At 50.9% G+C, this 13,964-nt stretch overlaps 5 protein-coding genes across 5 annotated transcripts; 2 read left to right on the top strand and 3 right to left on the bottom strand.

Moving 5' to 3' along the window:
* Positions 1 to 1,691: 1,691 nt before the first annotated feature.
* Positions 1,692 to 4,546, top strand: PFICI_01551 (uncharacterized protein; the record flags this gene model as incomplete). Its single annotated transcript, XM_007830132.1, has 4 exons — positions 1,692 to 2,279; positions 2,664 to 2,949; positions 3,010 to 3,173; positions 3,233 to 4,546. 4 exons carry the CDS (start codon positions 1,692 to 1,694, stop codon positions 4,544 to 4,546), a joined length of 2,352 nt encoding a protein of 783 aa, XP_007828323.1.
* A 1,163-nt stretch (positions 4,547 to 5,709) lies between these two features.
* On the top strand, positions 5,710 to 7,098 carry PFICI_01550 (Eukaryotic translation initiation factor 3 subunit M; the record flags this gene model as incomplete). Its single annotated transcript, XM_007830131.1, has 2 exons — positions 5,710 to 6,260; positions 6,339 to 7,098. The coding sequence occupies 2 exons, from the start codon at positions 5,710 to 5,712 to the stop codon at positions 7,096 to 7,098; spliced, it is 1,311 nt and encodes a 436-aa protein (XP_007828322.1).
* A 979-nt stretch (positions 7,099 to 8,077) lies between these two features.
* On the bottom strand, positions 8,078 to 8,755 carry PFICI_01549 (Uridylate kinase; the record flags this gene model as incomplete). The annotated part of the gene is made up of 1 exon (XM_007830130.1): positions 8,078 to 8,755. The coding sequence occupies one exon, from the start codon at positions 8,753 to 8,755 to the stop codon at positions 8,078 to 8,080; it is 678 nt and encodes a 225-aa protein (XP_007828321.1).
* Positions 8,756 to 9,089: 334 nt separating this feature from the next.
* On the bottom strand, positions 9,090 to 9,452 carry PFICI_01548 (uncharacterized protein; the record flags this gene model as incomplete). Its single annotated transcript, XM_007830129.1, has 1 exon — positions 9,090 to 9,452. One exon carries the CDS (start codon positions 9,450 to 9,452, stop codon positions 9,090 to 9,092), a length of 363 nt encoding a protein of 120 aa, XP_007828320.1.
* A 1,095-nt stretch (positions 9,453 to 10,547) lies between these two features.
* PFICI_01547 (uncharacterized protein) lies at positions 10,548 to 12,133 on the bottom strand (the record flags this gene model as incomplete). The annotated part of the gene is made up of 3 exons (XM_007830128.1): positions 10,548 to 11,132; positions 11,193 to 11,660; positions 11,720 to 12,133. 3 exons carry the CDS (start codon positions 12,131 to 12,133, stop codon positions 10,548 to 10,550), a joined length of 1,467 nt encoding a protein of 488 aa, XP_007828319.1.
* Between the last annotated feature and the right edge of the window lie 1,831 nt (positions 12,134 to 13,964).

Raw genomic sequence — 13,964 nt, 5'->3', positions numbered from 1 at the left:
CGATGCTTGTATTGTGATTAATACCCGACTATGAGAATGCTGTTCAACCGACCTCTTTAGCCTGAGTGATTATGGCATCACTAATAAGGAAGATGAAAGTGGCTAATATGGATCAAGTCTTGCAATTGTATCCGACAAGTTGCATCCTGGTAAACTTGAATAGAATGGTATTTCTGACACGATACTTGAAGAAACCAATGCCGTGTCTCAGTTCAGCATCTTGCCATATCCGCAAACTACTTGATAAATACTTTATTCGGCATTAAAAAGAGAACTCCGCATTGAGGAAAAGGTCTCGGTGATATGAAAGTCTTGTTCTTTCACAAGAACGATGATAAAATGCTGGGAGCAAGTCTCTTTGTATACTTATTTCATACTGCAAGGACGGGACAGAGAGATCGGCAAGATGCGGCGGGTTGTCATACTGGACCCAGTGCATATATGATGCCACTGTCTCACGCAGATTTGGGTGGTTTATCGCGTAGTGAAGGATGAACTCATTGCTAACACAAGTATATCATGTTGATTAGAGCCAGCACTTGTTCCATAGATGATATGTAAATCCACCTCCAAGGCCCCTCTTAATGCTGGCACCGGCCCAAACTTTGACCACATTTCGCACAGATTCCAGGGCTGATAGCCAAGAACAACAGCACGCTTTCTTGTATTGCGCATTGAAACTTGGAAGTCATGGCAGTCATGGCTGCTTTGGAGGCCGCGTACAAAGCTTCAACTTCGATATCTAATTCATTGATGAATGCAGTGCTCGCCATCCCAGTGGACACGTTGATGACCTTTTTGGCTTTTCCCTCGAGCATAAAAGGGAATCAAATAATCAGGACGTCCCCCACAGGCTAATCCGGGCCTGTAGATAAAACCAGTCCGCATCCGGGGATCACTTTAAGCTTTGCGTCTTTTCATCAATACAACCATAATGTAAATTATGGCGCAATTGTCAGCGCTCATTCCAAAACGCTAGACACGGAAGTAACCTTGGATAAGGTAAAAAGTGGATAAATAAAAAGATAATAAATGAAGATTCAATATAATGAGTGACCGCGGGGTATTTAAATAAATGGCCTAAGGTACAGGGTATTGGCAGCTTTCGATTAAAAGCCTTAAAGCGGCATAATAATGCATTTAACTTTTTAGCTGCTAAATAACGGTAAAATCGCTGTCACATGATTTTTACTTTATAAATAATGCAAGTTTTATCAAAGCACGGACCTCCTTCCTGGTTTTTTTTTTAAATAACGCTACGCTAAATTAATTCGATATAAAAAGCGTGCTGCGCCCCTTTAATTGTTAATACATCCATTAATAACGGTTTCCTTTTATCCCAAGCTTTTTTTTATCAAAGAGGTGTAAGTATCACGCGAGAACGCGACGCCTTTTTACAAGTGCCTGTCATCCATTTAACGCGCCTGTTTGAGGTTATATGATAGATGCTCACCAGCACTTTCCTTTGGGAAGAGGATTTTGGATTGCAGCTGCCAAATCTCTCGAGGATCAAAAAGAGTTCCTGCCAGGTTTATTATGACTGAACAGTTATACTGGTAGTGGATGAATGAACTGCCAAGCTGCCGTCTGAGCCCGACTAAGCTGGAATCGGACATATAACAACATTGAATCCAAGCCTGGCATTGGACCATTTTCTTGCAGAACAGGCGAATGTCTATGGATAAAAAAATATGGCTGCCGCTGCACCACCACCGTCGTCACGTATAGATACGCCATCACCGGCCGTCATCTCACCACATATCAATGGTGTTGTTCTCGAGGGCCCAGCTGCTAGAGCCAATGCAACAGCAAACGGTGGCCACGGAGGCGCCTCTCCTGCAGCCATGCAACCCCCGCGCCCGCCGCCTCTGCCGCACACGCAGCCGGCGCTGATGAGACCCGGCATGGTATCCCCGGCCAACACGATGTCGACGCCCGCATCCCATACGTTTCCCGAATCGCCGCAACAGCAGGGCCCCTCGCTTTCACCCGCGTTTCGGGACCGGACACCCTCCACGCACAATGGAAAGATTGCCATTGTCGAGCCACCGTCCCAGGCCAATTCTCATCGTAGCAGTGGTGGCGGCGAGGGAGGCGGCGCATCCTCAGGATTTCCTTCTCCGACCCGTGAACCTCAGCGGGTCAATCCCAAGTTCCACGAGGACCTATCCAGACTCACACATGCCATCCAACAGTCTGTTCCTGAAGCTGTTCGTCGAGTGACTCGAGAGAATTGGGAGAAAACGCTCCTTGGCACTGATTTCCATCAAGCGTTCGTGGTGAGTTCTTTCTCATCTTGTTATTTCCGGTTTTTGAGCCCATTCAATCCCTCCAACAAGTCAAATTCGCATACCTTTGACCTTCTACGTATACTCACCAAGCGAATCACGTTCTGGCACAACTCGACTCTTTTCTACAAATTTCACTTCTCAAACAAAATTGGTTTGTCCATGGCGTGTCATCCACAATAACAGCAAATAGCAACAGCAACGCGTTATTGCCATTGGGACGAAATACCACCTTCATTTCTTATACATTTACTGTGCCTTCCTACTTTCTCTCCTTCATATTGCGGTTCAGTTCGTAAATATCTCCTGTGATTTCTTGCACCTGCCTCATCTCAATCAGTACATTTGAAACTTTCATGCTGACAATAGTTGTAGATGAACGCCACGATCCATCAGGCCAGCGGCGCTGCCGCAAAACGAGCCATTAAAGACTTTGGTGGCAAGATGGTGGCCTCTGCGAAGCACGAAATTATAGAGCACTTCACTGTCAAGGATCTAGACGAAGTTGCCGATGCCATCTTGGCCAAAGTAAGCGATGGCTTTCTTGACAAAGCACTGGAGAAGAGGCTCGCTACAATCGACGCGCGTTCTCTCATCAATGCGCTGGCACGAGCGGAGCGACTGGGCTACGAAAATAACGATTCCATGGACGAAACAGGAGGTGGCACTCCGCCGTCGGCAGGACCAATTCCGCCGGCTGGTGCTGGCTACCTCCCTCGAGCACAGGGCCAAGTCCCGAATCAACAGGCTCAACCACAGCCGAACTTAACCCATCTTGGCCCTGCGAACCCTCTTGCAGCACATCCAGTAAACCAGACCCATGCTCCTGATCTCCAATGCCACCTGTGTTGGCGGAAATTCAAAGCCGTCTCGGCTTATGATTATGTAAGTACAACATGTCAATCACTGAACGGTACGAGACACATGGCTTATATGAACCGCAGCATGTCAAGAAAAAGATTTGCACAAAAGAACCTCCCTCATCGTCAACAGGTTTCGAATTCTCATGCGAGCATTGTGGTGCTGGCTTTATAACAAATGTCGGCCAGCAATATGTGAGTGTCACAACAAAATCTCCTCAGCTAGCTCTAACAGATAAAAAGCATCATGCAAACAAAGTCTGCGGCGATCATGGAATGGCTGCTGCGACGCCAAAGCCAAGCCCTCACGTGGTAACATACAACAGTAACAACAAAAATATCCCGGCAGTTACCCCCGTGCCGGTGCCCATGCCTCAGCTCAACTCATCACAGCCAGTTCCTACAAGGCCTAATTTCTCACAACCAGGACCGCCGCCAACCCACCATCAACAACATGCATTGTCCACGCCAATATCTCAAGGACAGAAACGCACTTATACACCTCAGAGCCAAGGCACGCCAGGACCGCCGTCATCAACTGTCGAGCTTCATCTCGGCGACCCGTACGCGCATTTGACACCTCAAGATCGTGCAAACTTGGAAGAGGAGCTTCGCCAAGCGGAAGAGCTCCATGCTCCCCGTTTCAAGGAGGCTGAAGCTATCGAAGATCCAGTTGTGCGTGCGGCAAAGCTTGACAGCGTCAAAAATGTCTTCAGCACCAGGCAGAGTCTCATCAGAAAGAGATACGGCGTCCGCCTACGCGTACGCCGTTCGAAAGCAGTGCTTGAGGCAGAGAAATCCCGAATGGCAGCATTAGCTGACACGCCTAGTGCTAAGCGTCAGCGTACCGATTTCGTGCATGCAGGTACTCCGTTATCGAATGGTACTGGGCAAGCTATGAGCTTGACTCCTCCTGCCTCCATATTACCGCCTCTTCAACCGCCTGCATTACAGCCTCCAAGGGCAGCCACTGAGCCAACATCCAAGGTCAACATACCAGAGACCAACAACAATACTTTGGGAGTTGACAGCTCCGAATCCATAGCAGCAACAGCAGACTCGAAGCCAGCAGCAATATTGCCTCCCACTCGTAGTCTATCATCAATGAAACGGAGTGGCTACCGTATTAGCACGCACACATCACGCCACTCAACGTCTGCTACGTGTACTCCGGACCCGATGGAATTGGAGACTCGTCCAAATGCAGCCAGCACTGACTTGGGAAAGAGTGTATCACATTCACCAATGCCCCAACGTGGTAAATCGGCAGCTGAGCCTGTCCTTCTCGACGATGACTCGAGCTCAACAGATACCGACTCGGAGTCGGATTCTGATGAAGATATTCCCGCCCAGATTACCTCGGGCCCACGAGCCGTGGATGGTTCCAAAGCAGGTTGAGTAATATGAAATGCGCTGGTTTGTTACTGCATGTGATCTTCATACAAGGAACACAATTTGGCACTTGGCAGGAGCATCTATGAAAGAAAAGAATCAATAATTTCAATCTTCCCGCCCCAGAGGCTTTCCCCGACATTAGGAACGAAGAGTCCCATCGGCCGACCCGGCTTTACCTAGCCATGCTGAGTGTCACAGATTTGCATGTGATGGACGTCAAGGAATGGACAGTGGCACCACCGCCCACGAGGAAGTGCGCCGCGGTATGTGCTACCAGACAATGGGCAATATGGCGCCTCTGGGTGAAGGACATCATGATACCACATCGCGTTTTGTTTCTACATTATTTGTGTTTGTTGTGGGGAGGGATTGCCAAATTGCACTGGACATCACTACTCGATGGGTAGTCTGGGAGTATGTCATGGTTTGTAGTACCTGCTCAAGTTCTGCTCAGTAGTTGAAACGCGTATGTAAATTGTCACAAACAATATAAGTCATGCCAGTCCACCTTCATGCGACATGTATCTTGTGCTGGTGGTCAGAATCTATATCAAGCAACTAACAATAATCAGTTAACATAAAAAATGGACTTGTCAAACGAGATCAACATCAGAGTACAAGAATAGGATTCCGCCAGTGCTCTCTGTCTATTATACCGATCATGTGAAAGCAATGCGTCCCGTATGATTAGCAAACAGCCCAGACTGGGGCGCCTTTGGAGGGGTCGAAAATGAATTTCTTATCTTTCATAGTGGGGCACCGATAACAGCTGAGGCGGGATGTGCATTTAGCGGACTGGATCTTTGGCGGGGTACCAGTCCGCCTAACTTGATCCTGCAGTCATATGCACTTAGACGAGCCGCTAGCGTCCACAAACCTCGCAAATCCGAATAAACCCTAAGATGCCATTCTGGGTCGGCGGAGGTGCAGAGTCGGTCGAGTCAACTAGTAGTAGCAGATAGACGACTGGAGAACCGGTTGACCCCTTCTACCGCGAGAAGCAGCAGCAGCGACAGCGAGAGAAAGCCGAATCTTCTCGCTCAATACACCCACGAGATCCCATTCGAGGACGTCGCGTTTTTCTTTCGGCCAGCGTAGAAACCCCCCAACGACCGCTGCCTGCGCTATTCGGAAAGAAATAATTCAAGACACGCTCCGCCGCCACGATGGACGCCAACTTCCAGCCCCAGCTTGTCTTCGTGGACGGCTCGTTCAACGAGCTGGCCCAGGAGATGGCTGACTATGTCAACGTCGGTGCCGAGGTCAAACCCCTCATCGAGAAGGACCAGCAGGATGAGGTCCTCAAGAAGATCATCATCGCTTCTACTGCCCTCAACTCCGTCCCCGAGCGCGAGTTCAGCGCCGCCTACAACCTGCTCGTCTACCTCGTCCTGCAGTCCAAGAACCCCAACATGTTCTTGTCGAGAGTCTGCGACAACCTGTCCAAGCCCATCACCACCTCGCCTCAGAACGGCCCCGGTCTGGCTCTTGGTGCTCTGACCAACATCTTCAACATGACCAAGCCCGACGACCAGACCCGGTACCACGTCTTCCTGGCCATTGTCAAGTTCACCATCAACAACGGCACGTTTGAGCAGCTCAAGAAGTACCTGCCCAAGCTCGAAAGCTGGGTGCAGCAGTGGGATATCGATGAGGAGGACGAGCGAAAGCTTTACGAGCTGATCTCCCAGGCTGCCTCGCAAGCTGGTGACGACAAGTGAGTTTTAAATTCTTGATTCTATACTGTCTATGGGACTTCCGTCTCTCCCGACTTTTGTCGCTAACCACAATGTAGGACTTCCTACGAGTACATTCTCAAGGCTGTCCGCACCTTTGACGATGAGGACAACAAGACCGAGGAGGCTCAGAAGCTCACCCTCCGCGCCGTCAAGTCCGCTCTCCTTTCTTCCACACATTTCGATTTCTCCGATCTCCTGGCCATCTCCGCCGTGTCTGCTCTCCAGGAGTCGCAACCCACCTGGTACGACCTGCTCATGATCTTTGCCGAGAAGGACTTGGAGGACTACAAGCAGTTTGACGAGGAGCACGCTGGTTTCCTCGAGAAGGAGAACCTCGACGCAGACAAGTTGAACCGCAAGATGCGCCTGCTGACTTTTGCCTCGCTTGCCGCCGCCGAGTCCAAGAGCCGTGAGATCCCCTACGCCAAGATCTCCGAGGCTCTGTCGATTCCCGAAGAGGATATTGAGCTGTGGACCATTGACGTGATCCGCGCTGGTCTGGTTGAGGGCAAGCTGTCCCAGCGCCAAAAGGTCTTCCTGGTTCACCGTGCTTGGTACCGTGTCTTTGGCGAGAAGCAGTGGCGCGAGCTTAGCGACCGCGTCGACGGCTGGGCCTCGACTCTCAAGGACGTTGCCCAGGCTCTCCGACGCGAGCAGGCCAACGTTGAGGCCGCCCGAAAGCGCGAGCAGGAGGAGATTGAGAGGAAGCTGGCCGGTACCGGTCTCGAGGACAACAAGCCCCAGCGGGGCGGACGCAGAGGAAACGCAGGCGACAACCGACCGCCGCCCAAGCCCCGGACGGATGACGACGACTAAATTGCTTTCTTTCTGCAATGCTAACTTTCGGCTTCCCACGCTTCTCAGCTTTTGATATTTACAAAAATTTCGCGAAGGGCCTGGCACGGAAGGGAGAGAGCGAGAGTTCACACTGGGTCTTTCAGAGGCGTAATGGATGGTGAACGAGAAAAAAATACGTGATATGAAATTGCATGGCATGGCATGGCGATCATCATGATGCAAACATTCTGTATTGTCCCGAGCAACATGATTATTTCCAAAGAGGGGATGAAGCGCGAAAGAGGAGTAAGAAAGGGGGTGGGAGAATGTCGAGAGTGAGAAAACAAGGCACGCCAGCCCCCCTGACTCTAACCACCAGTTCAGAGTTGAACCTCGATCGGCGAGAGGCCCTCGGAAAGAAGGGTCTCGGAAATCCATCCGTATTAAAAAGAAACGGGGGGCCCTCGGGGAAAGCCGTTTGGAAGAGAGAGATAGAGACAAACAAAATGCATGCCATAAATTCACCCCAAAACAGAATACTGCGTCTTATCATCTTGAACTTGTCGTGATTTGAGATTTCGAGTGAATATGGTAAATCACTGAAAGGAATGGAACTTCTGCTGGGTGGAAAATATACAGATGTATTCTATACAGCCAAGTCAAAGACAAGGGGCATGAAAGGCACGCATTTCTACTGCAGCCGTGCTGCCTCTATCCTGTTGTGTTTTTCTTTTCTCTATTACCAAGTTCCACGCTGATAATCCTCCCAACCATGGTAGCCCATTCGGGAAAGCCTGGATTCCTCCCGCCAAGGCTCTTCATACACTGTGTAATATGGACCAGATCGAGGATAGTAGTCTACTATATCCTCCCCATCTAGAGCGTTTGATCTGTAGGCTTGACGGTGCTCTGGCAGATCACCAATGGCCTCTACTACTTCTATGCGTTTGATATTTTCGTGAAAGGGGCGATCTTTGGGGCTATGAGTTCGAAACATTCGTCGTACGTGGCGCTTCATCTAGAAGTTCTTGCCAAGCTGAGCCTCAACCTGCTTCTGAGTGTCCTTGTGAACGACCTCGGGGTCACGCTCGGCATTGATCTTGACCACCTTGTTCTGGGTCTGGTAGTAGTCAACGACGGGCATGCTGGTCTCGACAAAGGTGCGGAAGCGCTTGCGGATGCTCTCGGCATTGTCGTCGCTGCGGCCGCTGGTTTGGCCGCGGATGAGCAGACGCTTCTCCATCTCATTTTCGGAGCAGTCGTAAAAGAGCACCATCTTGGCCGGGCAGACAGACTCCTCAAACTTGTGAGCCTGGTCGAGCTTGCGCGGGAAGCCGTCGATGAGGAACTTGCCCTTGCGGCCCTTGATGTCGCCCTTGCCGCTCTTGTCCAGGTCCGCGACCATGGCGTTCTCGAGCAGCTGCACCGTCACCTCCATGGGCACAATCAGGCCGTTCTTGATGTAGTCCTTGATCAGGTCACCAAACTGGGAGCCGGGACGCTCCTGCTCGGCGCGCAGCAGGTCGCCGGCCGACAGGTGGGTGAAGCCGTAATCCTTGACGAGGTTGGCGCACTGGGTGCCCTTGCCGGCACCGGGGCCGCCGAGCACAAAGACGACGGTCACATCATCGCCGGAGAGGGTAGGGGTCGACTTGCTGGGAGCCGGGAGCTGAGCGTTCTTCTCGGAGGCAGGCATTTCTAATCGACAAGAAATATTGTATTAGCCGCTAGTGGAACATCAAACGTGCAATAGTGGTTTGGATTAGGAATGATCAAGTAAACGCGGACGGGCAGTTTGAAGCAAGGTAATAATGTTACAGAGTCGTGGTGGGAGGTATGCAATCTTGGAACTGGGCGGCTAGAAGTGGTCACAGGAAGGGGTTTTGGCGTGGTCGCGCATGAGACGACCTCCTGATCACAATTTCCTTGGAAAGCAAAGGCTACTACGGCGCCTAGAGGGCAAGTGCGTGCTCACTTGAGCTCCTCCTTTTAACCCGGGGGTTGCTCAAGGAGTCTAGTGATGTAATTGCTCATCCCCCCTGGTCCTCCGAGCTTGATATAGGGGAAGTCTCAAAGGCTGAAAACATACCGGCTCTCCTGTTTACAATCATGGCGTAACCTCCAGTTCCGAGGGCAATAATGACAACAAAGGGCCAGAACTTGATGCTGTTGTTGGAGCCCTTGGGGGGTTCTGTGCTGTAGGCCCTCCGAGCTGCGGTAGTAGCGATCTTTGTAGGGGTTCGTGGTGCTGCTGTCGTGGCTCTGCTAAGGGCGGAAGAAGCGAAGGACGCGCGGGCTTGGACTCGGCCAGCGATGGAAGAAGAGGAACAGACGGAAGAGAATGAGGCTCTGCTGGCTTGCCGCCAGAGGAGGCGTTGCATAGAGGCGGCCATTGTTGCTAGTATAGAAAAAAGAATAAGGAAATGGGTCAAAGGAGCGACTGGATTGGGTAGGTTGACTCTGGTTGTTGATGTGTCTCAAGCCTGGATTTCTCTTGGCCGGATCGTTCTATAAAGGGGAGAGCTTCGAGATGCGACTGAATAACGAACGTGGATCAGGAGAGAGCTGCAATAGGTATGGACGCGCTAGACTGGGCTCAAACTGGACTGAACAGCTCAACTCCAGTGGTCGGTACTCGCCAGTGGAGCCCCGGGGGGTTCCCACCGAGCTTCGACCTACAGGTCTAGAACATGCAGTTGGCTGTCTTTCCCTGCACCTGGCAGACGGGTGGATCTGAACCTCTGTGTATTCCCGTGTAAGTCGTGACGCAGATGGGCCGCGTATAATGGCCCTTCTCGAAGCAATCTAGGTGTGAGTGATGTCTCGGCTGTTTGTATGATACATTGTTCTGCCTTATCAATATCCAGTGTATGAAACCCGAGGTACCTCGCGGGACGGAAGCGATTCTTCAGCGGATTCCATGTCTTACTGCATTGCATAGCATTTAGGATCAGATGAACTACAGCATTATGAGACGAGCAAAAATGCATTCAATGACTGGAGGGAGTCTTATTTTTTCCCCTTCGATAGTTATTGTCGATGTCTTTACCGACATAATCGCAAGTTGAGCAAAAATAGTAATATCAGGTCATTTTCACTAACCATGCTGAATGAAAGCCAGGAAAGATGTTCTCAAATGTTTTCGAATTGTACAAGTAATTACATTTATATAAGAAGGAAAATTTGCTGTTCGTAGCCAGCGAGTGACTCTGCAAATTTGCGATTGTCAGAAAAAAGTAAAATCGTGCAAGTTTCGCAATCCACAGGTGGTATAAAGGTATTTGGTGCGCTGCGATCCCATAAAACGCCTCCTCTCGTTGTTGTTTGTGTGCAGAACAGCCAGTCTGTCGCTGTATAAACGCACACATCATTTCCATAACCATGGTCCATCATCCAAGCCAGCTGAACAAAGGAAAAGGCCTGGAGTTTTTCTTTCTTTCTTTTTCATCCTAGTTGGTCCTTAAAACTTCAAATTCGACGCCTCCAAACTACCGGAAGGTGAACTGACTAGCCGGTGGGCTTTTGACTGCTGCGTCCGCATATGCGCCAGGAATAGGCACGGCGGCGTATTGCACCTCGCCAGGAGCGACTGGGGCGTGCTGGCTGGAGGTGAAGTTTGGTTCCGGTGCATTGGGCGAGTCTGGTGTTGTCAGATAGCCTTGCTTGGGGGTAGCACCGCGAGCCTTCTTGGGAGGTGCTTGAAGGCTGAAGGGCTTGGCTGGAGAACTCGGCGAAGCGCTTGCAAACGTGGACTGCGGCTCGACAACAGGCCCAGCAGGAGTGAAAGTTGGCGCCTCCGAAATGTCATCGAGTGACTTGTAGGCTGACGGAGGGAAGCGCGGCGACATGGCATACTGAGAGAAGGCAGGCGACTTGGGGCCGAAGCCCGGAGTGTTGGGGGCAGACTGGCTGCGCAGTTGAGCCAAGTACAGATCTGAACGGGCGCGATCCCGCATATCCATGGACTTTGTCAGGCGGCGTTTGGTGTAGTAGCGGTAGAAAACGACGCTGTAGAGCGTGATGCTAATAACTTCAATGACGATTTCAATGATGATGCAGATGAGAGCCCAGTTCTATGTAATCAGTCAGCATCTGCAGTAGCACGTTTGATTTATGGATCATAATCGACTTACCTGGAGTCTGCAGACGAGAGCGTAGTCGACCTTGTCTTGGAACAATTCGGAACGGTGATTCTGGACGCAAGCCCATCCCCACATGTCCTGGTTGTTGCTGTTGCTCTTGCTGTACTGCAGGACACCGGCGGCTACCACCCACATGACCATGCTGAAGATGAACCAGCCAACGGCAAACAGCGTGTAATAGACACCAACCTTCTCGGCTCTGTGGTGGCCGCCTCGACAGTAACCGACAAAGACCAAGACACAAATAGCGAGAGATACACAAGAGGCAGCCAGCACGACCTTTTGCGGCCATGAATTCGTGTTCGAAGCCCAAGCAGGCAATCCATTTTGTGCTGGCAATGCCTTGGTAGCGTTGAAGATGGCAAAAGAGGATGACAGCATTGATAAGACAATCAGACTGCAGCTGAAGTTGACACCGCGAAGGGCGAACTTGGCCAACCTCACTCTGGTCTTGATTTTCTATAAGCAGCCAGTGTTAGTGTGATCCAATAAGTTGTGTGTATTTTACAGAGACGTACCAGGTCGTTGGCTTGCTCCTTGTCTGTATCCTTTTCGCGCTTCTCGAGAATCTCCTCTTCTCTGAATGTTGGGCTGAGAGGGTTCTCGATTTTCCTTGCTGGTGTGCCAGGTACCCTCATGGCACTCTTGAGTGGTGATGCTGGTGTCATGGGAACATTGACTGATTCCCTTCCGGATGCTCCATTGCCAATGTATCCAAAACCGACATCTGCTGGCTGAGCCTGTGCAATCTCTGATCTCTCCGAAAACGGGTTCCTTCCATCGATGGGAGAATGTACTGCAGTTGCCTCGGCGAACCTCGGTGTCCTCGGCGGCTTGAGCGAAGATGTGGTTGAGGAAGATCCGTTCGAGGATGATCGTGTAGGAGTCAAATCAAGAGCGGCTGGCCGCCTCCTGTCGTCGGAAGGACCCATTGTGGCGTTACTGAAAAGAGAGGGAACCGAGCGATCTATACGTTGTGGATTGCGAGAGTAACTATATAGGCTTCACGGATGGGGAGCTCATGTAAGAGAACTGTTACCCAAGGAAAGCAACGAAGCAATTTGAGAACAATTTTTTTTTCTTGGTTTGAAATGAGGCCAGCTACCGGAGAAAAGAGAAATTCTTCAGGTCGGGGCCAGATGGGAGAGATGTCGATTATGAATAGGCGCCTGGGTTAGGACATTCACATTCTCATTCGATCGTTGAGGGCAGCGGCTGCATGGGGCCGTTAGTGGAGGTGGGTATGCAAGAGGCAATAGGGTTCCTCACCAGAGACCGGGGTGTATTGAAATTTCACTGGTCAGTCCTCTGATAGGGCGGTTGAGTAGAGCTGCAATCCCTCAATGGGCAGATCTGAAGAGAAAAATAGACGCCCAGGCCCTGATGGAAGTGGCACCAGGTCGTCGACCAGGTCTCAAGAGCCGAGTACCGAGTCTCTAGCTTTGTGAGATTGATATTTTTTCTTGCTCAGCTCAAACCGGAACTTGACAGTCTGAGTTTCACGCATGAGAAAGGAATACAGACCTCTGCTCGAGTGCGAGGGAGCGGAGGGAAGGGAAGGGAGGGGAAAAACACGTTCATGAGTTCTAGGTGTAATATCAAGAGGCACCGTAAATGTATTTGAGGAGAGGGGGTCGGTGGTGGACACGGTACGCGAATAGCATCGTATACATGTATGCTCGTGAACAGTACAATATAACAGATAGTATATACGGCTTTCTCCCTTACATTGACCTACCTAGCTGTTGTAGTGCATCTATCAGACCAAGGTACAGTCGATCGCCAACTGTGGCATTGCCTCCCTGGTCGGTCGTTGCAGCCAACAACCAGGCCAAATGCAGGCGAGCCCATGGACCACCATTGCTGGCTGCTGACGCCTTTTTGGGTGCGCAATTGGGGAGATGCGAAATTTACACAGGCTTTTGACAGGCGAGGATGAAAAGAGGTCACAATGAGAACAAAATGGGAACCAGGGACCAGTCCGAGCAAGGTTGAGTGGAGAGGGGGGCGGGCACCGTGATCTGGTTGGACATGAGGAACCAGCCGCCGCAACCATGTCCGGCGCTTTCATCTACCCCCCGGTCGCTGATCTCGGAGCGTGATAGGCAGAGAAGTGTTGTGCCGCCTGCAAGCGCATGAACAACTGTCCAATCACGGCGTCAAGATGCGTGATGCCCAGCGATCATATTGCATGGGGGTCCGGGAGTGGGCGGTAAAAATGCCATGGTACCAAGTGCAATGTACCCAATCGCGACCAAGTTTCGTTACATTTGTCGTCCAGCCTGTCTCCTTGCATGTCGTCTTGTCCTGGAATGCACAGTACATAGTACGCCCTTGAGGCCCGAAAGCACAGCGCATACATGAGCAATGAGGATGCAATGTCTGTGTTGGGCCACCTGTGCAGACAGGAGATTTGATTGCTCATGTCGGCTTCTAATTCAAAAAGGCCGTGGCAACCCAACATTGGTGTTGCAATTCTGCTTTTCAGAAAGCGCCCGGGAATTGCAGGTCGAATATCTTGGGCGGAAGGGCCAAGACTGTAGGTTCATTGCCATTTGTTACAAGGCAAACAAATGTCAATGTCTGCCCGGTCGCCGCTCTAGTCGAGTCCCAAGTCATAATGTCGTGGTGCATCTGCCGTCAGCAAAAAAAGTGTAACCCAACACTTCTTTGCAACGAGATGGCTGAATTGGTGGACGAGCTCCGTAGCTCCATTACCACTGCCACTGTAGTAGTGTATGTCAAGTCGGGTCTGGGGGTTGA

The sequence above is a fragment of the Pestalotiopsis fici genome (genome assembly GCF_000516985.1).
Source record: "Pestalotiopsis fici W106-1 unplaced genomic scaffold PFICI_Scf_1, whole genome shotgun sequence".
Lineage (NCBI taxonomy): Eukaryota > Fungi > Ascomycota > Sordariomycetes > Amphisphaeriales > Sporocadaceae > Pestalotiopsis > Pestalotiopsis fici.
This window is presented reverse-complemented; position numbering and strand designations above follow the sequence as displayed.